The 20,259-nt window shown below is 52.7% G+C and overlaps 3 protein-coding genes and 1 long non-coding RNA gene across 7 annotated transcripts in view; 1 reads left to right on the top strand and 3 right to left on the bottom strand.

Moving 5' to 3' along the window:
* The window catches only part of RTKN2 (rhotekin 2), a 186,058-nt gene extending 177,588 nt beyond the window's left edge, over positions 1 to 8,470 (bottom strand). The window contains exons 1-3 of one of the 4 annotated variants that reach the window (XM_052676627.1): positions 7,837 to 8,470; positions 7,232 to 7,386; positions 6,339 to 6,448 (exon numbers count right to left, since the gene is read on the bottom strand). The gene's annotated coding sequence lies outside the window, so the exon portion shown is untranslated. Of the gene's footprint in view, positions 1 to 6,338; positions 6,449 to 7,231 lie in introns of all 4 variants that reach the window. The other 3 variants (XM_052676626.1, XM_052676625.1, XM_052676628.1) reach the window with 3 other exon arrangements.
* A 336-nt stretch (positions 8,471 to 8,806) lies between these two features.
* On the top strand, positions 8,807 to 11,858 carry ADO (2-aminoethanethiol dioxygenase). The gene has a single exon (XM_052677451.1). It carries the CDS (start codon positions 8,887 to 8,889, stop codon positions 9,601 to 9,603), a length of 717 nt encoding a protein of 238 aa, XP_052533411.1. The 5' UTR covers positions 8,807 to 8,886; the 3' UTR covers positions 9,604 to 11,858.
* A 1,948-nt stretch (positions 11,859 to 13,806) lies between these two features.
* Positions 13,807 to 15,627, bottom strand: EGR2 (early growth response 2). Its single transcript, XM_052677450.1, has 2 exons — positions 15,256 to 15,627; positions 13,807 to 15,020 (listed from the first exon to the last, which is right to left on the bottom strand). The coding sequence occupies exons 1-2, from the start codon at positions 15,431 to 15,433 to the stop codon at positions 13,807 to 13,809; spliced, it is 1,392 nt and encodes a 463-aa protein (XP_052533410.1). The 5' UTR covers positions 15,434 to 15,627.
* Positions 15,628 to 16,496: 869 nt separating this feature from the next.
* LOC128077756 (uncharacterized) lies at positions 16,497 to 19,971 on the bottom strand. Its single transcript, XR_008205171.1, has 3 exons — positions 19,912 to 19,971; positions 17,178 to 17,358; positions 16,497 to 16,628 (listed from the first exon to the last, which is right to left on the bottom strand). It is a non-coding gene; the product is annotated as an uncharacterized LOC128077756 (long non-coding RNA).
* Between the last annotated feature and the right edge of the window lie 288 nt (positions 19,972 to 20,259).

The raw sequence follows: 20,259 nt of genomic DNA, 5'->3' as shown, positions 1-20,259 counted from the left end.
ACACAACGTGCCCTATTATTAACTGAAACCAGAAGAAATACTCTTCAGTACTTCCAGTGCTTATAAACATATACTTCTGTCCTGAGTAACCCAGAGCTTCCAGCAATTACTTAGCCCTCAAAGCTCTGAGCCATGTTTTCTCCACTCCATGCACTCACAGGGGCTCACAGAAGGTTACATATAATTGGTCCCCAGCCCTGCTCCTTCCGAGCCCTTAGTGCTGAAGCCAGGCTTGTTTCCATCAGCAGATTGCTCTGCTTAATTCCCCTGAGCTCCCTTCACCTACTGCACACCACGGTCACTGCCACACTGCCAGGCATGGTGCAGTGCAGGGCCCAGCAGTAAAGGGCAGGCATCTCAGTGCCAGAGCACATCGGAACACTGCACCAAGCAGCACTGTGCTGTCAGTGAGAGGGCAACGACAGCGTGCACAAGGGCATGCACAGCAACAGTCTGACAACAGAAACCCTAATAGCACTGCCCTTGTGTGCTAACGACAGCTGGGCTAGGAGCTGTTGTTCTGCTCCTTTACAGGTATAATGTTACAGCTTCGTACCCACTACTTTGTGCTTTTATTTCTTTTTGGTACCATAACAAAGCAATTCCCAGGTATAAAAAATGAGACTGAGCAAGACTGGGGTGAGATATGCCAAGAGATATGTCAAGAGGTGCAGCTCTCAGCACCTAAGCAGTGCTGGCCAAACAAGCTGACATTCCTCCCAGCACGCAGCCTGACCTCAGCTGAGATTCACACAGCACCCCATGCAGGAGCACCCGGCAGGACTGCATGTCCTTCTGCAGATGCATGTTTTCTGTCACCCTCCATAACATCAACAACCACACAGCCCAAGAAGCAAAATTCCCCAAACGCTTCCCCTTGTATAAAAGGAAATGTAATTTATTGCACAGGAAATCACCCCATCTTGGCTACTTGACATGGCTACCCATGTAAAAAAAAGAAAACAACAACCAAGAGCCCTCTTAGGCCACCCCTCCACTGAATGATAATTTGAGGAGAGAAACTTGACAAGTCACAGCACATAATTCTGATAGAAATTAATTTGTCTTATTTTGCCCCTACCAGAATTCACAGAAGTGGAAGATTGTCATTGTTTTCAAGAAGGAGATGTTGAACTGAGTTTTAACTCTCTGATAAGCCTGGAAAAGAAGGTAAAGGGCCAGCTTCTCTACGCAGGAACCCGAAAAGGCTCAGCTGAAGTAAGAAGAGACAAGATGAGAACTAAGAGACTCAGACAATTGTACGTATAGCCAGACTGGTACACAAAGCAACTGGCTGCATAAATGGAAAATTAGTGTCTCAGTAAAGCAGCAGTATGTACATATGTTGAGTATGCTCAACACTGCAATTCTAGAAACAAAGATAGGGCACAAGCACATCAAACTTACAAAAACAGCTCCTAACAGCTTGAGCAAGACAGCCATCAGACTGCTTGGGCAGCCTCACTTGTGCCTGCTTGTGTAATGAATCAGTGGCTTACTCTGTTACACACGATTTCCCTACAATGTAGTAAGTGGGTAGCTTCAAATCTTTCTGTTCTGTCTCAGACCCCCATACACTGACATGATGTACACACACTCTGTATATTTTATCTAGCACATATACACAAAAATAAGAAACTGTGCTGCAGTATTCATATTATATATCTATATACACACATACAAACAGATGCAGGTGACCTTTTACACACATAAACGGAGATTTTTAATAAATTCTCAAATATTTCTCACCATTAATGGAATCCCTTTGCAGTGTTGCTTTTCTGCCCCCACACAAGAGCAGCAGGTTAGAAGATATTCTCTGTGCTGAGCCCCCCCTGTTGCATCAGGAGAAGGCAAATCCAAAAAGTCACATGAATGAGGCCCTTACTCCCCCTGTGCACCAGGAAGGACTCACCCTAACGCTCTACTATAGGGCTAAAGCTTTCAGCTTTAACTCAGAAGCCCCAAGAAATATAGCCTATTGCAGAAAGACAGCAAAAGAGATCAAGGGCATCCTCATAGATTTTGATAGGTGAAAGAAGTGCACAAACTCACTCAACTATTCTGTGGACTTATGGTTCTGTTTGTATCTTCATAAAGCATCATAAATTTTAGTGTACACATAAAAAACCAAATACAGATACCACAATGCCTCAATTTTCATGCAAACAGCTCTCTGTAAGCAATGGCAGCCCCTCCTAAGATGGGCATTGCATATGCAGCACTCTTTGCAGGAGTGGGCCTGTAAAGTACATACCTAAATGCTGGTAAAATGTGTTTACATAATCTGTAAATAGATAAAGAAAAGTACATTCACACCAGCTACTGGGGAATGAAAACAAATCATTTTTCTACTGCTAGAAGTACTGAATCACCTACCATCTGGTTTGGGAGAAAAAGGACTCACTCTAATTCAGCTGTGAAGAAAATCCTGTCTAAAAAAAGTAATCACATGCTAACTCCCCCTACGTTCAATTTCTAGTCATTTTAACATGGAGACATGACAGAGTATTGTTTTCCTGGAGAAGAAAGAAGGAGAAAAAAGAATAGTAAGAAAGATGTGAAGTTGTTAGGCCCCGATCCTGCAAACTCCAAATCCTTAGTTTTGGGAAATAGTGGAAGCTATTTCTCAGGAAAAGCTGAGTCTATGTATCAGTTTCTGCTGGAAGGCATCCTAATTTCCTAGGAAAAATCTGACACACACTTGCAGGCATGCTGTGAAATACTAAAGTAAAATCTAGATACTAAATATCTGAACTAATTTCCCTTTATACACTGTCAACATTTGTTTTTTCCTCAGTCATACAAGATAGATACAAATGTGTGCAGGGTAGCACAGCGCAGCAGCGGTGTGTTACTGACAGGTGTATTACTGCAACTGCAGAAGAGCATATGGGCACATACGTGCTCCAAGCAGTACTTTGTCTTCCGAGTAGTCAAGTCCTGGCTGAGGACCACAAGTCCAAGAGAGATCAGTGCAGCTGTGTGGGTGGCTTTAAGAGCCCCGTGGGGCCCGGCCTTTTGCCTCTGCCTGCCTCAGTCCTCCTCTCCTTTATTCAAACACTCGCACAGAACTTCCTGCCTCCATCCCAAGGTCTCGAGGAGTTAAATACGAACTCTTTATCTACAGGACAAAGACAGATTTCACTGGAAAACTGACTGATTAACCTAAATGCTACAAACATCTGAAAATATTGAAAGAAATTTCCCCACCCCGCTAAATATTTGCCCACTAACCTTTACCACTCACCTCTTTTCCTTCCACTAAAGCCTTTCATGAAGCAATATCTATTAGTTATTTAAAACAGAAAAAATATTCCCTGGCTATTCCTCAAATACAACTTTTTCTTTCCTTCTTAAATTTAGCACTATTGATTAACGCTGTAGAGATCTTCACATGGACAGATTTGATCTCAAAATTTAATGAGAAACAACAGAAGATCTCTCTCTGAAAAGAGACTTTTAAAACAATGTGTTACAGCCCAGATGTACACCCAAGGGCAATCAAGTTACTGCGGCTTCATACGTTACTGCTTATCACCTGCATGACGACCGTACAGTCCTCACTGATGATTGTGAAACAGAAGGGCTTAGCTTAAAGATAGTCTATGCTTAAGCTTTGTGGTGGGGAGGGAAGGCTGTGGGTGAGCACCAAGCAGGTTACAGGGACTCAGCTGCAGAGCAGTAACTCTGTAAGCTACAGATGTAGGATTACTTAAGGCCTTGATAGTAACCCTGGGGAAAGTTGACTTGTGACCACAATCTCACAAGCACAAGCAGTGTGTAGCACAAGCAGTGGCAGACCCACACTTAACACCCTCTGGGACCCCAGAGCTGGTAAATTATCTACTTCCAGCTCATAGGCTAAAACAGCACAGAATCACACCCTACACTAATACTAAAGCATTCAAATAATGCATATTATCTTAACGCAGGCAAAAGTAAACATGGTGCTGTAGTGATACTGGGAGGAACAGACATGCACTGAAACACAAGGCTTTCCTTGCAAAGTAACTTTCCCCACCACTGCCAGATGACGAGGCCTCTGCAGTCTCTGCACGCAGAGTGGGCCTTTCCCCTGGGTCACATGAACACAGCCTTCTCTTACCATTTGAAAGTCAGCTGCTGAGGGGAGGGCTAAAGGCCAAGAGAACTTCTTCCAAACAGAGATGACCTTGCAAGCTCTCTCCCACCCTCCGCTCTTTCACTGTGTAACCGAAACAGGACCCTTGGGATTCTCCTAAAAAGTCACAGGGAGAGAAAAAAACTAAGTGGAGTACTGATGTAACAGCGGCTGGGGGGGCCTCAAGGATCTGGCAGCCAGTAGAAAGAACTGAGCGGACAGGGATGTGGTCTCAAAAACGGCAGAGGGGGCCCTGCTGCAGCAGGCGGGTGTCACGCTGTGCCCCATCTGCCACAACACAGCGGGTGCCGACGCTCCACTTTGCTGCAGCGTTTCACCCATGCTGCACGGCCCCGGCTCGAAAGCAGGACCTTCCACACGGGAGATAAGCCCCACGGGCTAGGAAAGCATCAGGACCACAGCCAAGTATGGCTTTCGTTCTGTATCAAATACCACAGGAAGCAGATTTCAACTTTCCCAACAGGTTTTGAACAGCATTTAAATTAACAGTAAATTGTATCAGTAAGATGATACATAACTCAAGCACTTTGCTGCTTTGGGATGCGTTTGTGTAAAAATAATACTGAAATTATTTTAATACAATTCATATATAAAGATATGCAATGAAGAAATCACAAGTTGCTTTAAGTAATGCAACATTTTTAACTGTCTCTTCTGCCTGTTTCTGTCAGTTGAAAGATGAAAAGCGATAGTCCAAATCACAGCATTCTGTACATTTAAAGTTTAACCAATATAATTAACAACTCCCATTTGCTTCTAATTACATTCTGAAAACAGTACCCGTGCATCTTCTGTTGATACTTTGTTTTGAAAGTTATGCCCACTATAAGAATGACAGTTCTGGACTCAGAATTACACTTGCAAATTGAGCTGTGGGCTTCTTTAATCCAAATAACCATCAAAGGAATCTTCTACCTTCCTGCCTGTATCTGCACACTCAGTGTTATGGACACCTCAACAAAATTCTTTGCACTTATTCTAAATTTTAGACTTATAGGTCAGATTTGTCCCAAGTTATGCAGCCAGATAATCTTCTGAAAACACTAAATATATGTGACAAACAGAGATAACTCCCCACAGCCACTAGCAGATCTCTCCCTCTTCCCTTGTCTCTTTGAATTGCCAGGAGTGCACACAGCTGGTGGAAGTACCCTGCAGCTCCACTGCTGCAGAAGGGCAGAGTGCCACTACACAAGTAGCTCTGGGCAGAGATATCTTCCTGCAAATGATACATCAGCAAGGGAGCACATGAAGGGAAAGCAATTTCTAACCACACCTGTAAGCGTCTCCTTCTTCCTAGGCAGGATTGGTCCTAGACAGTCAGAGAGTTCAGAAGAAATGAGGACACAACTTCATACTTTCAGTCATCACAATCTAAGCTAGATGCAACCAGGGGCATCAGCACGGATCTGACTGGCACCAGCAGAAACCATGAAATCAGAGGAGCTCTGCTCAGATTCATACACAAGGAGTAGCATGCCGCACAGCCTTTCCTACTCTGAGTCACTCCAACAGCTCCAAGACGTTCGGTAGCAACTTGTCAATAAAATCCATTAACGATGTATTTTATACAGGAATAGCATATTTAACTGACAGGCTACAACAAAAGAAGCATTACAGCAAGGTGTGAACTGCGTGTTTAATAGAATAAATGAAATACAGGATAGGTGTCAGTAAAGAAGTGGTAAAAGTGAGTGAGATTCTAATGTTACATAGATGTGTTTAAAGTTTGGTGTCTACATGAACCTAATTCCCCTCCTGATTTCAGTACAGTTACATCGAGCACTCCTTTGTGCTTCTACTGATTTACAAATTCTCTGATGAATAACTGATAACTAACTTTCTTTTACGTAAGCCATTATTACTGGAGAAACAGCAAATATTACAGACATGTTTGCCTTCCCTCTTTCCAGTCTTGTTCTCATCATAATCATATCTGCCTGATATTTGTATTTCTCTCTCTGATTGGTGGTAGCTTTATAAAACAAACAAACAATTAAACCCTTGCATAACAAGTGGCACGAACAGTGCAAAAATTTCTTAGACACAGTCTTATTTTTTGTCCTGTGAATACACCTCTGCAGTAACTGGCAGCATTATGACAGAGGATGGTTTCTGTACTGCCTCACCGAGTTCTACACCTCGTGCAATATTCCAGCACCATGACAGAACATGCTAACAGCCAACCACTGACCTTCTAGGTAGGTGCTTGTCATTATTCTCCGTTCGAGACTCTTGGTTTACCAGCGATTGCAGGTAATTCTAACTTCTCAAACAAAATCAAGAGGACCTGGGAAGCAGCTCCTAGAAGAAAGTGAAAATGAGTAGGGGATACTTCACAAATTAGGGGGAAAATTATAATACATAACAGTAACTGAGAAGCAAAAAGCTAAAAAACTGTTGGTTTCACAGGAGAATTGAGGTAGCAGGGACAGAAGCTTAGAAGTGGTGGAGTGGGGGTGGAAAGAAAGTAGATGTAACAGTTCTGAATACATTCTCCATGTGAGGAAAAAACCAACAAACACAGCAGGAGGCCAAAACTGTAACCTGAGCCTGACCTCACTCTGGCTGGTTTTATCATAAAACCACTACACTGAACTTTGGTCATTGCATCACCGATACAACGTAGTCTCAAAGCCCAGCCAAGCAACTATACTGTGGTTGGTTTTTTCCTTCCCATGCATTCAAGATGGTAGATGTTAGCTAAGAACATTATCTTCTGAATAATAATAATATCAGTACATTTGCCAGTCGGCTGGACAACTTGCTATTCTGCGTTGGTTGTTTTGCATGTTGTTTTTTTTTTCTTGTATATCACTGAACTGAAAAATGTGGGTGTGATGTAACATTTAGCTGGAACGTTAAGTGCCAAAGACATATTTTTGTCCACATCAAACCAATGCAGCAGTTAAAAACATTGCGGATTGTAGGTTATGCAAAACATAAAGCTTGTCACCAACGTAACATGGCACCAGGAACGTTTGCGTGAAGATATTCCTAAGATCTTTTAAAATCTTAATAAACATCCTTGCACAGAGGTGATTCATGGTTTACAGAGTGATAAGCACAAAGGGTCCAGTAACTCACCTCATATCACCCAGCAAGTCAAGATCAAGCAGAGATGCAGAGCTCCAGCTCCTGGTTCTCCACACTAGCTGTCCTTGCAACAGCATGTTAGGCAAGCGCACAAAGTCCTACCACTACCAAGCATTTCTGCTTCCACAAAACAGTTTATTTTTGTGCTGCACAGGAAAAGAATGAGTGTTGGAAAGTAACCATTTTAGCAATCGCTTCCAAGCAAAAAACGTAATTGCTGAGTGAGAACACAAATAGATGCCTAAGCCAATGCTGAGATGATAAACGATTATCACCAATAACAATAACTGCCCAAAATTCCAGCCCATACCTCCATGATTAAACTGACAGACCCCGCACAGGGGGCTGAACAGAAAAGCAGACTAAATACTGAGACTTGGCAAACCTCTGGGTGTCTGTCAGTAGCCTACGTCTCAGCCAGCACAGCAGTGGGGAGGCTGTGACCATCCCCAGTAGTTCCCTCCAACACGCAGGGCCATGGGCTACTAAAGGCTGACTGCTGCTCACCCCAAAGCACGGATCTCTGCGCCCTTGTCCCAGGTGTCCTGCCAGGTGCAGAAACACTGGCACTGCAGAGAGAAATGCTTCTGAAGTACCTTGAAGTTTTGAAGTGTCAGAACAGGCTGAGACCACACTGCCAATGGATTCGGATGGAACTCAAAACAGGCAACTCGACTGAGCACCGTGAGGAGAATCAATTGCACTGCAATCTAAGTTTGTGTTCTGTGCATCGCTTATGCATAAAAAGTGGGAAATAGGTTTGGGAAGAGGGTTCCAAATCACTAATCCTTGTCAGCAGTGCCAGCATTCCAGCCTGCCATATCTGCACTTCTGATTCACACGTATGAATGCGGTGTGTAATACCGCAAGGCCACATGCATCTTTCTTAAGTGCAATCACATCTGAAGAACGCAGCTTGTCTGTAATCGGGAAAACGCACCTGTTTGTATCGCTTTTAAATGAAGTTACCGAGCTCGGTGGCTGCAGCCCCCGGAGCCCTACCCAGCTGCCCGTCAGAACCGTTACGGGCTGTGCCCCGGCACAGCAGCAGCCGGGCACCTGACGCCCGCTCAAAGAACCGGACTCGAGGTGGCAAGAGTCTGTTCGCTCCAGCGATCAGAGCGCGGTTTTCTAAGTTTGAAACCGCTCCGACTGGCCGCCTTCGCGCTGCCGGGAGCCGCGGCGCACGGAGCTCCCGCAGAGATCGGGGCCGCCCCTCAGCGCCCCGCGCACCCCGGCCCCAAGATGGCGGCCGCCCCTCACACCGCCTCCCGACCCCGCGGCCCCTCGCGCGCCGCCGGCGGAGCGCGGCCTCGGGCGGAGCCGCCCCCTCGCGCCGGCGCCGCCGGGAGCCGTAGTCCTCCTCCCAGATCCGCCGCCCGCCGCCCCGTGCCCTCGCCGCCGCCGTGCCGGGACCACCCCCGAGCCGTCCGACGGGCGGCGGGCGGGAGCGCCGTGCGGCGCGGGAGCGGCGGAAGCGAAGGGCGGCGGACCGCGGGCGGAGGACTACGGGCCCCGTGGTGCACGGCGGCGCGGGCGCGCCTGCGCGTCGGGGCGGCCGCGGGAGGAAGCGGCGGGAGGAAGCGACGGGAGCGCCTGGCGCGGGCGGGCGCGCGGGGCCGGGCCGGAGCGGGCCGGGAGCCGCCATGCCCCGGGACAACATGGCCTCCCTGATCCAGCGGGTGGCGCGGCAGGCGCGCATCACCTTCCGCAGCCCCGCGGGGCCGGCCTTCGGGGAGAACCTGCACCGGCTGCAGCAGCTGCTGGACGAGGTGCGCGCCGAGGACCTACACTTGGCGCCGCAGGGGCCGGCTCCGGCGGCGGCGGGGTGCCCGCGGGCCGGCGCCGTGCCGCCCGTCAGCTATATGCACATCTGCGAGACCGAGAGCTTCAGCATGGGCGTGTTCCTGCTGCGCGGCGGCGCCTGCATCCCGCTGCACGACCACCCGGGGATGAACGGCATGCTGAAGGTGCTGTACGGCACTCTGCGCATCGCCTGCATGGACGCGCTGCCCGCCGCCGCCGCCCCGCCGCCGCCGCCCGCCCCGGGGCCGTGCCTGCGCGCCCTGCTGCGCTCCCGGCAACACTACACGCCCGCCTCGCCGCCCTGCCTGCTCTCGCCGCACAGCGACAACCTGCACCAGATCGACGCCGTGGACGGCCCCGCCGCCTTCCTCGACATCCTGGCGCCGCCCTACGACCCCGAGCACGGCCGGGACTGCCACTACTACCGCCTGCTGGAGGGGCCGCCGGCCGGCGCCGAGCCCGCGCTGCCCAGGGAGGTGTGGCTGCTGGAGACCGCGCCGGCCGCCGACTTCTGGTGCGGGGGAGAGCCCTACCCGGGGCCCCGCGTCTGCCCCTGAGGCGGCGCCCGCCGCGCGTCGGCCCTCGGGACCGGACGGAACGCTGCGGAGCGCCCGGCTGCGAGGGGAGGCGGGCGTCGGCGCGGGGAGCCCCGCCCGGCTCGTCCCGTCCGACCGCTCGAGGACGGCGCCCCGGGCCGCGGTTCGGCCCTCCGCTCGGATCGCGCCGCTCCCGCCGGGGGAAAGGCCGCCGGCACGGGCTGCTCGCAGGGCCGCGCGCCGAGGGCCGCTCGGGACAATAAAGTGACGATGTATTTATTTCTTGTGGCTGACGTGCGATGAAGGAGGAGTGGCGCGGTCCGGTTCTACTCGACTGAGCGTTCGGAAGAAAACCCAGCGCTCTGAGTGCGTCGCCGAGCTTCGGTCAAAGGGGGGGGTCGGGCTCCAGCAGAGCGAATGCAATAAGAACCCTCCCGGAGCCGTCACCCCCACCCCCTCGCTGCTGGGAGCGCCGCACCGCCTTCCCGGCGGCTCCGGGCCGGGCTCCGCTAAGAGATGTACCGAACTGGCAAAATCCCACCCCCGGGGCAACTCTTGGGGCGGGCAGCGCTCCATGGATACACGGTGGTGTGCGTGGGGTGGGAGTGAAATGAGTTCCCCTCCTGAGGGACGGTGTCGGGTCCCGAATTACCATTTAACAGTTCTTCACTGCGTTCCGTATAAGATCCGGCTATGAGAACTGAAGTTATAGAGCATTCCTATGCATGTTCCCTCAGCCGGGAGGAGACTCACAGCTGCTAATTAACTGTGCTTGGGAGTTCTCATATAGCAGTGGCCGAGGGGAGTGGAAACTGTGGGCATCTTTAGAGAAGACCGCTGCTGTCCTATGGATGCTGCTGTACAACACTACTCACTTGCCTGTAACCTATAGATATGTATATCCATCTGTACACACACCCTAGGTTCAGATAGGATTTGACCTGATAACTCTTCTCTAAAAGTGGTCTGTGTTTTTATATGGACAGGTGAACACTGAGCTTTGGAAGCCTTGTGGTTTCCCTCTTTATACTATTTATAAAGATTACTTTTTTGTAAGGCTTTTAAATAAACATAGTGTAGAAGAGACGCAGTGCATTTTGCCTTGCTGTGCTGTAAGCAGCCTTGAGATACAGCATGCCCTCAGCAGGGGATGCGATCTTTCTAACGGGAGAAACTTTTCTAGAGGTGATGTACCTGTTTGTGCTGCAGGGAGTGGCCCGGTGCCTCTGATGGCAGAGCACGCCATGCCACGGGCTCCAGCCTGGGTCACTGTGTGGGAATTTGAACACAAACCCACTTCCTAAGGGATGTTACCAGCCTGCTCCAGAAACTGTCCCACAACCAGCCTTTGTGTTTCTTTGTGTATTTATAAAAGCAGACTTGTTTTTCCTGTACGGTTGCTTGGACGGGTGAATTTTTAAGTGATTCTGATACAGCATCACTTTTTTAATTGGGGAGGAAGGGCTGTGGAAGAATGAATGTAAAACACCATCAGCATTATGCATACACATATTAATGCTTTTGCAAGGAAAAATTGGTGGAAATTATTTTGCTCAATTTCCATTTATTCTTACAGCACTGTGGAGTGTCTGATGTTTCTGCAGTGGGCTTACCTGTTTTTCCTGGAATTCCCCTGCAGCTTAGCATTAGTTAATGTGCAACAATTCTCTATCAAGCGTAGTCATTAACTGTAATGCAGTGCCTCGGAATGGCACAGCCTGTGTTTCTCACTCGCTCCGGCACTAATGAAGACTGTCATCCTTTTCCAGAAGCCCACAAACAGCGTGCTGCATGCAAACAGCGGTACTGGAAAAACAAACTGCAACAAAGAGCATTTCGGTTCTGTATCTCATCTCTCTATCCTCCCCTTAGGTCTCTCTTGTTGCTTTTTATTTTTTCTCCATGCTTAAGACCTAGTCAAGACATGTAATGGGATAGGATTTTAATGCACCTTTTCCACAGAGGACAGTGTGGTCCCTTACCCTGTAGAGTGCTGTTAACAATTGTGGCAAAACTTTTTTGTTTTTTTAAATAACGGCGTTAGCATCAAAGTATTAAAGTCACTGTGTCAGGAAAAAGAGAATCTGAGATGCATTAAAGAAAAGCCTCTTCTTGCTTATTCAATGACTGAAACTTAACTGCACGTGTTCTGGATATCTGTAAGCAGAAGGTTTGAGTCTAATATAGTTCCTTCTCTCTGCAGTCTGTTTATTGCGTTTTCACAACAGGAAAATCACTGTTATTGCTGAGTTACAGAATAAATACAGGATATCTCACCACCGACCAGTCGTTACTTTTCTCTGCAAGTGTGACAGCTTTGAACAAGAGCGGTAACGCAAGTTTCTTTTGCCTGGCAGCCCAAGTGGTGCATTTGGCCCTTCAGACATATCCAGCACATGTGGTACTGCAGCTTGTGAAGCTAGTTGTTACTGTAAAGCAAAGGCACAGGTTTAAGAGTGCTGATACTATTACACAGTGTAAAGTTTCTCACAGCTCTACGCTAGATACTTGTGTCCTTAATCCAGCTCACTTACAATTTGTGTTGACTTCTGCTCTTTGCTGGCATCTCAATCTTGCGGCAGGGCTGCTCTCAGTAGTTTAGAGGCCACGGGCAGAGCCTTGGATCGTGCACTTGGGTAGCTGAGAACCTGAGCTGGCCCACGATGCTCTGGCTGTGACCAAGCCATGGTTATCCAAAGCTGTAGTAGCGCCTCGGGAAGCCCAGTGTTGCCCGTCTGCCTTCCTGCGCTGTAGCCCAGCGTTGGTGACCGAGGACACCAACGACTCTGTGAGACTGTGCTCCACGTCTGAGACTTGCCCATGTGTCGCCCCTCCACCAGCAGGCAGCGGCTGCTGGTGTCCCTTCGGGAGCCTGGGAACATGTGGGACTAGGTGGCAAAGCTGCCCATGCTGAGATGAGGGGAGGCTAAAGCTTATGAGAGCTGTGTGGGGAAGGTGGCAGGGTGCTGTAAAGCTCCTCAGCTTCTTTGTGCCCAGTTTTGGAGACCTGTTTCATTTCCAGCTCCAAAGAGCAGCTGCTCTGAGAGCCAGCACCCTGGCAGCAGGGAAGACAGCAGGAAGTTTCAGTGCAGAAGGAAGGCAGCGGGCTGCCGGTGGCTTCAGTCGGAACAGCCGTGCCAGGGCTGTGCCAGGGCTCATCGCAGCGCTGGGCTGCTTGCAGCTGTCCCGGGCTCCACAGCACAACCACGCACCACCATGCTGGGTCAGCATCCTCAAAAATAACTTATAGAACGTTAAAAAAAGAAAGAAAACAAGAAAAGAAAAGAAAGAAGAGGAAGGAAAGAAAAAAAGAAAAAGAAAAAAAAAAGGAAAAAAAAGCGGTGTCGCGGCCAGGCCGATGTGCAGGGGAAAGCCCGGTTCGGGCGGGGGGCGGCCCGTGCAGCCCCGGACTAGCTGTGCCGGAGCCCACTCGGGGCAGCCGCCCCGGGCCGCGGAACACCGCGTTGAGTCACACCGCCCGCCCGCTCCCACCGCCGCCGGCGCGGCTCACGCCTCCGACGGGAATCCCCGCGGCCGGCAGCGCGGCTCGGCACGGCGGGGCCGGGGCCGGTGGGGAGCCCCCCTCCCCCGGCAGGCACCAACGGAAATAACGGTGTCAGCGTGGCATAATTAAGAGATTTATTCGTCGTCGCTTATAAACGCCGTGAGCGCCGACCCTGCCGTCGGAGGGCTATGTACAGAGTGGCGGGAGGGAGCCCCGTCCCGCAGCTGCCGCCCGCGGCCGCACACGGCCGTGCCGCCGCCCGCGCCCCGCGGCGCAGATCGGGCCGGGCCCGCCGGGTGCGCTCGTCCCGCCCGGGCCCTTCCCTCCCCCCCCGCAGACGCAACACTCTTCGGTCACCGAAAAGACAAAAAAAAATAACAACAACCCCAACCAGTGCGTACAAAAATATAGTCTCTAAAAAAAAAAAAAAAAATCCCAATATTAATAGGCAGAAATGTACAGCCATACTACAACCAGGGAGGGAAGGCAAACTTTCCGGTCTCGGCGTCGCCGCTGTCGTCGGAGCGGATCGGTAAGGCACCCCCCACATGCAGCCGGGTACGGGCTCACACCACACAAGGCACCAAGGACACCTCACCACGACGGCACCGCATGCATCCGTCCTCCCGCCGCAGCCCCTATGTACAGCCGTCGGCCCCGCCCGGCCCGGCACCTTGCGCCCCCGGGGTTCCGCGCCGCCCCCGCGCCCCGCGCCCGACTCAGGGCGTCCGCGTCCGCGCCGCGCAGGGGCCCAGGGCGGCCCCGCTGCCGCCGGCTCCGGGCTGCGGGGCGGCGGCGGTCCCCGCGCCCTTGCGCTCCTTCTGGCGCAGGTGGATCTTGGTGTGCCGCTTCCTCTCGTCGGAGCGGGCGAACTTCCTCCCGCAGAAGTCGCAGGCGAAGGGCTTCTCGCCGGTGTGCGTGCGGATGTGGGTGGTGAGGTGGTCGCTGCGGCTGAAGTTGCGCATGCAGATGCGGCACTGGAAGGGCTTGTGGCCCGTGTGGATGCGGATGTGCCGGGTGAGCTCGTCGGAGCGCGAGAAGCGGCGGTCGCAGCCCTCGGCGGGGCAGGGGTAGGGCCGCTCGTGCACCGGCGTCTTGCTGGGCCGGTTGGGGTACTTGCGGGGCCGCAGGATGGGCCGCAGCGGCAGGTGGTGCGGGCTGTAGGCGCCCGCGGGCAGCCGCGCGCCCTCCCCAGCGCCGCTGCCGCCGCCGCCGCCGCCTCCGGGGGCAGAGCCGGGAGCGGCTCCCGCCGGGGCCGCCCCCATGGTGAAGTTGCGGATGGTGGAGAGCGGCGTGAGCGGCGGCGGGACGCGGAGCGAGTCGAGGGGGCAGGGGAAGGGCTTGCGGTCGGGGCCGGCGTGCAGCTCCCGCTGGCACTGGGGCGGCGGGAAGAAGCCGCCGTACTCGGGGATGACGGTGAAGAGCCCGCCGTCGGCAGCCGCCGCCTTCGGGGAGGGGTAGGAGGGCGGCGGGGGGAAGGGCAGCGCCCCGCCGCCGGCGGCGGGCAGGAAGGCCGAGGAGGGGTCCTGCGGGTACAGCTCCCCGCAGCCCGAGTAGGGCGGCGGCGGAGGCGAGTAGAGGTGCTCCAGCTCAGCCGGCGGGCCCTGCGCCATGCCGCAGCCCAGCGCCCCGGGCAGCGCGCCGGGGGAGGCGGCGGAGGCGGCGGTGGCCGAGGAGGAGGCGGAGGAGGCGGCGGAGGAGGCGGCGGAGGCGGCGGAGGCGGGCGCGCTGACCCCCTGCAGGATGCCCGCGCTCACGATGTTGATGATGCCCTCGGGGTAGCAGCCGGCGCCGGGGTACTGCGGGTCGATGGAGAACTTGCCCATGTAGGTGAAGGTCTGGTTGCGGGAGGTCGGGGCGCCGGGCGCGAAACCGCCGCCGTAGGGGAGCTCCAGGGCCCGCTTGTCGCCCATGTCCACGCCGAGCATGCCGTCTGGGGGCGAGGCGAGGCGCCGGTCAGCACCGCGAGCCTCCCCTGCCCCGGCGGCCGCTCGGGGGGCGCGGGGCCGCGGCGCGCACGTGTCGCGCCCCGGCCTCTCCCCCGAGCGGCGCCCCGAGGGACCCCAGCCGGGCGAGCCCCGGGGGACAGCCGCCCCCGCTCGCCCCCGCAACCGCCAGCCGCCCCGGCCTCACCGCCCGCACCTGCGCGACAGCGCGGCTCCGCTTACCTGCGGCCACGCCGCTCATCTGATCGAACGGCCCCGCGGGGTCGGCATTGGGGAAGATCGCGACCGAAGTCGGCAGCGCGGCGGAGATGTCGTCCGCGGGGTAGATGCCCTCGGTCAGCTGGTGCGGGAACCCGCCGAGGGGCACCGGGATCTTGTCCGCCGCCTTGGCGGTCATCATGGGGGCGGCGGGCGGCCCGGGGAGCCGCGCTCCCGGCCGGCGGCGGGCGCTCGGGGCGGGGACGGGGCGCTCCCCTGCCTCCCGCTACCGACGCGGGGGGATCGCGGGGAGCCGGCGCGGAGCGGGCATGTGCGGGCGGGCGGCCGCCCCGTCGCGGCGGTGCCCCGGGAGAGCCGCGCTCCCGCCGCAGCTCGCGCTGGAGGACAAGTCTGGCGGTAACTATTTATGGGGGCCCCCTGAATGCCCGGGACGTCACTGCCCATATAAGGACTGAGGAACGGGGCCCGGCGGTCACGTGGGCGCCCGCGTGCGGCCCCGCCGCCCCGCGCCCGCCCCGGCCCCCCGCGCCCCGCGCCCCGCGGAGGCGGCCCCGGCCCCGCGCGGCCCCCCGGGGGCCGCCGCCGCGCCGGCAGCGCCCCTCCGCCCGCCGCCGCCGAGGGGGTATTCCGGTGGCGGGGCCCTTGTCCTAAAAAGGCGAAGATCCGGCCCCGCCCCGCTGCCCTTTTTAGGGCTCGTTCCGGAAAAATTAAAGCTCGGAAAGCAGAGGAGGTCCCGGGGCGGCCCCGCCGGACCCCGCTCACTTTCTTAGCAGCCTGTGACCGCGGAGCGCCGGGTCGAGAGAGCGTCGCGCTCGCAAAGCCCCGCTTCTCCTTTTCGCTAGCTTGTTTCTTTTTTTTTTTTCTCTCTCAATTACGGATGGAAAGAGCTGCCGAGCAATGCGGGCGCGGCGCTGCTTTTTTGGAAAGTGTCTGATCTATAAATACCTCCGCGAACGCGGAGCCGCGCGGCGGCCGACGAGAGCTCCTCGGTGGGGCCGGAGCGGGCCGGGGGCGGCGAGGGCGCCGAGCTCCTCCCGGAGCCCCCTGCCCCGCCGGCGCCCGGCTCAGCGCCGCGCCGTGGAACAGGAGCCAACTGCAGCGCGGCCCCGACGGCGGAGCGCACCGCACCTGCCCCGCCGCTGCCGACCCTTCGGCCCTGCGGCTGCCGGGCGCGGACAGGAGTTTCTGCCCGCTCTGCCCGCAGCTTCCCGGCGCGGCTCTCCTGCGCGCAGCTCCCCTCCCGCTCGGACCTCGCTCCTTCTCATCTCTGTCCTGAGTCAGCCCATGGCGTTGAGCGCAGCCGCTGCCCCGTCGTCAGCACCGTTTCTGCTCCCGTTTCTTATTTTCCTTGCACACCACCTCTTTCTGTACGACCTCTTCCATAAGAACGGGATCAAACCAAAGAGTGCTTAAATTCTTGCTTTTTTTTCTTGCTTTTTTTTTTCCCCGAGTGCTAAAAATAACCTCCCCTGTGCCTCCCTTCCCAAGAGAAGCCAGTCTTTCATATGCTGTTCCCAAGCTCAGAGCTCGCAGCCCCTACATCTTCTTGCTGATGAGGGTGTCAGATGTAATTATTGTTGAAAGCCGCATCCCATGTTACGTTCTTGTCTCTAATCTCATTACTTAGGAATATTTCATCTCCTGACTGTTTATTCCCGCTTTTAGGAAAACAACTCTCCCGTATGATCTGTAGTGTGCAAGGCCCCTTTCCAGAGGCATGCAGGAATAACAGCCCAAGCAGCAGTAAGACACAGCCATGTACGAGATGCCACAAAAGCACACTCCTCCTCCGAAGCAACAAGCCAAAGCATACACTAAAAGGCTAAACAAATTTCCGCCTTGCATTTTTAACTGCAGATTACAATATCTGTAGGTTTGAGTCAGTTACAGCACTGCCCAGGTGCCTCTACGGAGCGCGGACTTACCTCTGTGGTGGTCCTAAGTGCTGTCATCTGCCTCACAGGCTCCGCTCCAGTCCTGCAGCACCTTGCGCCCAGCTGAGAAAGGCTGTCTCAATTGCTCAGTTTTTGTTTCAGTGCCTTTGGTGATGTTCCAGTTTCAGTGCTTCTCCAGTCACTGCAGAATGCAGGCGAGACAGGAGTGTAGCTAAAAAAGTCAAAGTTTCAGGGCATTTGTCATTCTTGCTAAGGAACTACAGGCATAAATCTAGATATTTTCCTTGATGGGTGATCTGGGAACTGCACACAGTAATTAGGAGATTTAGAGTTCTTTGGGGTTTTTTTTGGTGATTTTTTTTTTTTTTTTTGGGGGGGGGGGGGAGGTATATGTTAATATACAACAATTTTGTTACCAGTTCTTTCTAGCGCTTAGCATACAGCCAATACAGTTTGGCACGTGAAACTTAGCTGAAAGAAAGCTCGTGTTCCATTTCAGTAAGATTCTAGATTTTTTTTTTTTTCGTTTAAAAAACACAATCTCAATTTAAAAGTTAAATTGTGACAGAGAGACAGAGAGAGAGAGACAGGTTCTGGGAAATTTGACTGAGAAGTAGGAGCAATTGTATTGTACCTTTCCATTACAGCTGAGCTATAATTGGCCTCATCGCTACTATGAAAGAACAAAATATTGGAATCTGTTGTGCAGCGGGACAAGTGACTTTACATTAATCTGAGAAATGTGTAGCCTTACATACAGCACCCTCTGTACTGAAAAACACGGTGGAGGTGTGAGATGCAGGTTTTAGCAGTGCTAGACAGCATCTTCCTCTATTAGATCCTTTGTGCCCACTGATGACAGGCTGAGAAAGAAGAACCAAGGTTCTGCATCCCGCTTTAGCCTCCCTGTAGCTCAGCTCCACCTTTGGGCTAACATGGCAAACGTAACGTTCTTCCACTGTGGCAAGGATTCCAAGACTGACATGAATAAGGAATACTGCTGTTAGTTGATGTTGGTGGGTAATTTTAAGAGCCTTCCTAAGGATGGGGTAAACTGTGTCTGATGTCCAGCCTTTACATGGACAACTGAGTCGCTTGTCTTCTCTCAATGGGAGCTTTGGGTCTGGAGGCAGCAGGGTCTGGTGGTGCAAGGCAAGATGGAAACATAGCTAGTGCTTCAGGAAGATGTTGACAGATGAAACTCAAATGTTTCTGGTCCCTTTTCAGATATTTGTGCTGTAGTGCTCTGCATGTGTTTTGTGCCTTTGATCCTCATTTGGCTGATTATACTAGACTCCAGGGCTAGGCCGTCCAACTCGCACTGACGTCAATGAGCCTTACACGCATAAAATCCTACTGATTCCTGTGGTTCCTATGAGCCACGTGGTTTCATATGACGGACAGATTGTTGGTGTAAATTGCCAAAGCCCCACTTACACCAAGAGAGAAGCTGCACTTCAGTGGCCCCTTGTGCGTGCAAGTCTCTGGATTTTCCCTGGACCCTGTGGCTTCCAAAGGCAAAACTACCCAATTTGCAGCCCCCTCTTCTGAAGCCAGTCAAGGTATTTTCACTAATTGATTTCAGATCTTTCAGCAATGAATCGGCAATGAACACAGAAACGCACACTGATTTTGTTTAGGAACCTTCCATTTTGGGATTCTCCAAAGGACAGAAGGTTTACTGTTACATGGAGTGGTCCTGCTTTCTCCCTGTACCTGCATGACATGTCTGACTGGATATAGCATTGACTAGAGTTCAGAGCTGAAGGGATGAACTTATTTTTCATTCCAAATTTCTTTGAAACTTTCCCCCTCCTCACCCCAGATTTTTCTGTACTTGCTCTTTTAACAAGGTGCTAGCTGATGTTGCACTGGGTGCATTTTCCTGCACTTCTCTACTGCAAGTACCCGAGACCTTGCTCTTGTTGCTGCACCTGAGCTTAAGAGTGGCTGAGGAAGAAAAGGCAGCTCATCATCTGCAGGAACTGGCAGCATCGTTTAACCAGTTTAACTTCACACAGTTTGTGTTGCTCCAGGGGGTTGCTATGCCTTTGTTGCAAAACTCATCTGACCTCGTGCGCCAACAACAGTGATACCAGTAGGTCTGCTTGGGAAACACACCCTGCCACTTCCACTGTGCACCTCGCTGCTTTAGGGGATGTCAGCATGGCCTCAGCTCAGCTGGGAGCTGGGTCTCGCTCCTCAATCAGAGGTGAGTGACCCTGTCCTCTGAAGACAGAGAGGGAAGTCTGTCCTAAGTTTGTGCTGGATTCAGGGTGGGGTTTGTGGGTGTATCTTTTGTTGTGGTGCAGGTTGTTTTTGGGTTTGTTTTGGTTGGTTGGTTCTGTTTTTTGTTGTTGTTTTGTTTTGTTTTTCTGTTTTGGTTTTGTTTGTTTTTAACATTTCACATAAAAGAGAAGTTCTTGTCTCTGAAGCTGTATTTCAGAGTTTCACAAATCTGCCCTCTTTCAATGAGTGCAGATAGGTCTGGCATGTCCTCACAAGATGAAATGCTTGTTTACTAATGCTTTATTTCGCCAGGGCTGTCTGCTGGATTCCCAGTCAAAAGCCACTTACCACAGGGCTGATACAGGCTCTCAGCTCATAGTGGCTGGTCACTGAAGCCCAGCACCCAGGCAGGGAAACCTGGGGTAAACGTGAGCCTACTGAAAGCAGCTAGCTGCCTGACTGCTGGTGCGCTGAGGGCAGGGGGTGGTTAGGAAGCAGAGGAGAAGGCATCCCAGTCTACCCTTAATTACAGTACCTTAAAACCACATTCTGCTGTTTTCAGCCAAGGCTCCTTGTTGTCTTAGGATGCATGCCTGTAAATGTGAAATAAGTAAATGACTTTATTGTGAGGATTTGGCACAGGAGAGCCTTAGCAGCATCCCAAATGGTTATATAAATATCAATAACATTTTCTAATTCAGGCTACAACAAACTTGTGTGGAATCAGCAAGTTACTAGTATAACTGTGTGTGGCCATAAACAAATACACATAACATAACAGAGAAAACTTCCAGTCAAATAAAAGCAACCGTAATCTTCGTCACCCCAAATCTATTTTTGTTTACAGACAACTCACTCTCGTTATTAAACACGCAGAACACTT

Source organism: Tympanuchus pallidicinctus, unplaced genomic scaffold (genome assembly GCF_026119805.1).
Source record: "Tympanuchus pallidicinctus isolate F22 unplaced genomic scaffold, pur_lepc_1.0 scaffold16, whole genome shotgun sequence".
In the NCBI taxonomy this organism is placed as follows: domain Eukaryota; kingdom Metazoa; phylum Chordata; class Aves; order Galliformes; family Phasianidae; genus Tympanuchus; species Tympanuchus pallidicinctus.
Note: the sequence above shows the minus strand (reverse complement) of the source record. Positions and strands in the feature narration are given on the sequence as shown.

Coding starts and splice junctions, on each gene's coding strand:
- EGR2 (XM_052677450.1), bottom strand. CDS start 15,433: ATGATGACCGCCAAGGCGGCGGACAAGATCCCGGTGCCCCTCGGCGGG. Junction 15,021..15,255: donor GATGAGCGGCGTGGCCGCAG/GTAAGCGGAGCC, acceptor CCTCGCCCCCAG/ACGGCATGCTCGGCGTGGAC.
- ADO (XM_052677451.1), top strand. CDS start 8,887: ATGCCCCGGGACAACATGGCCTCCCTGATCCAGCGGGTGGCGCGGCAG.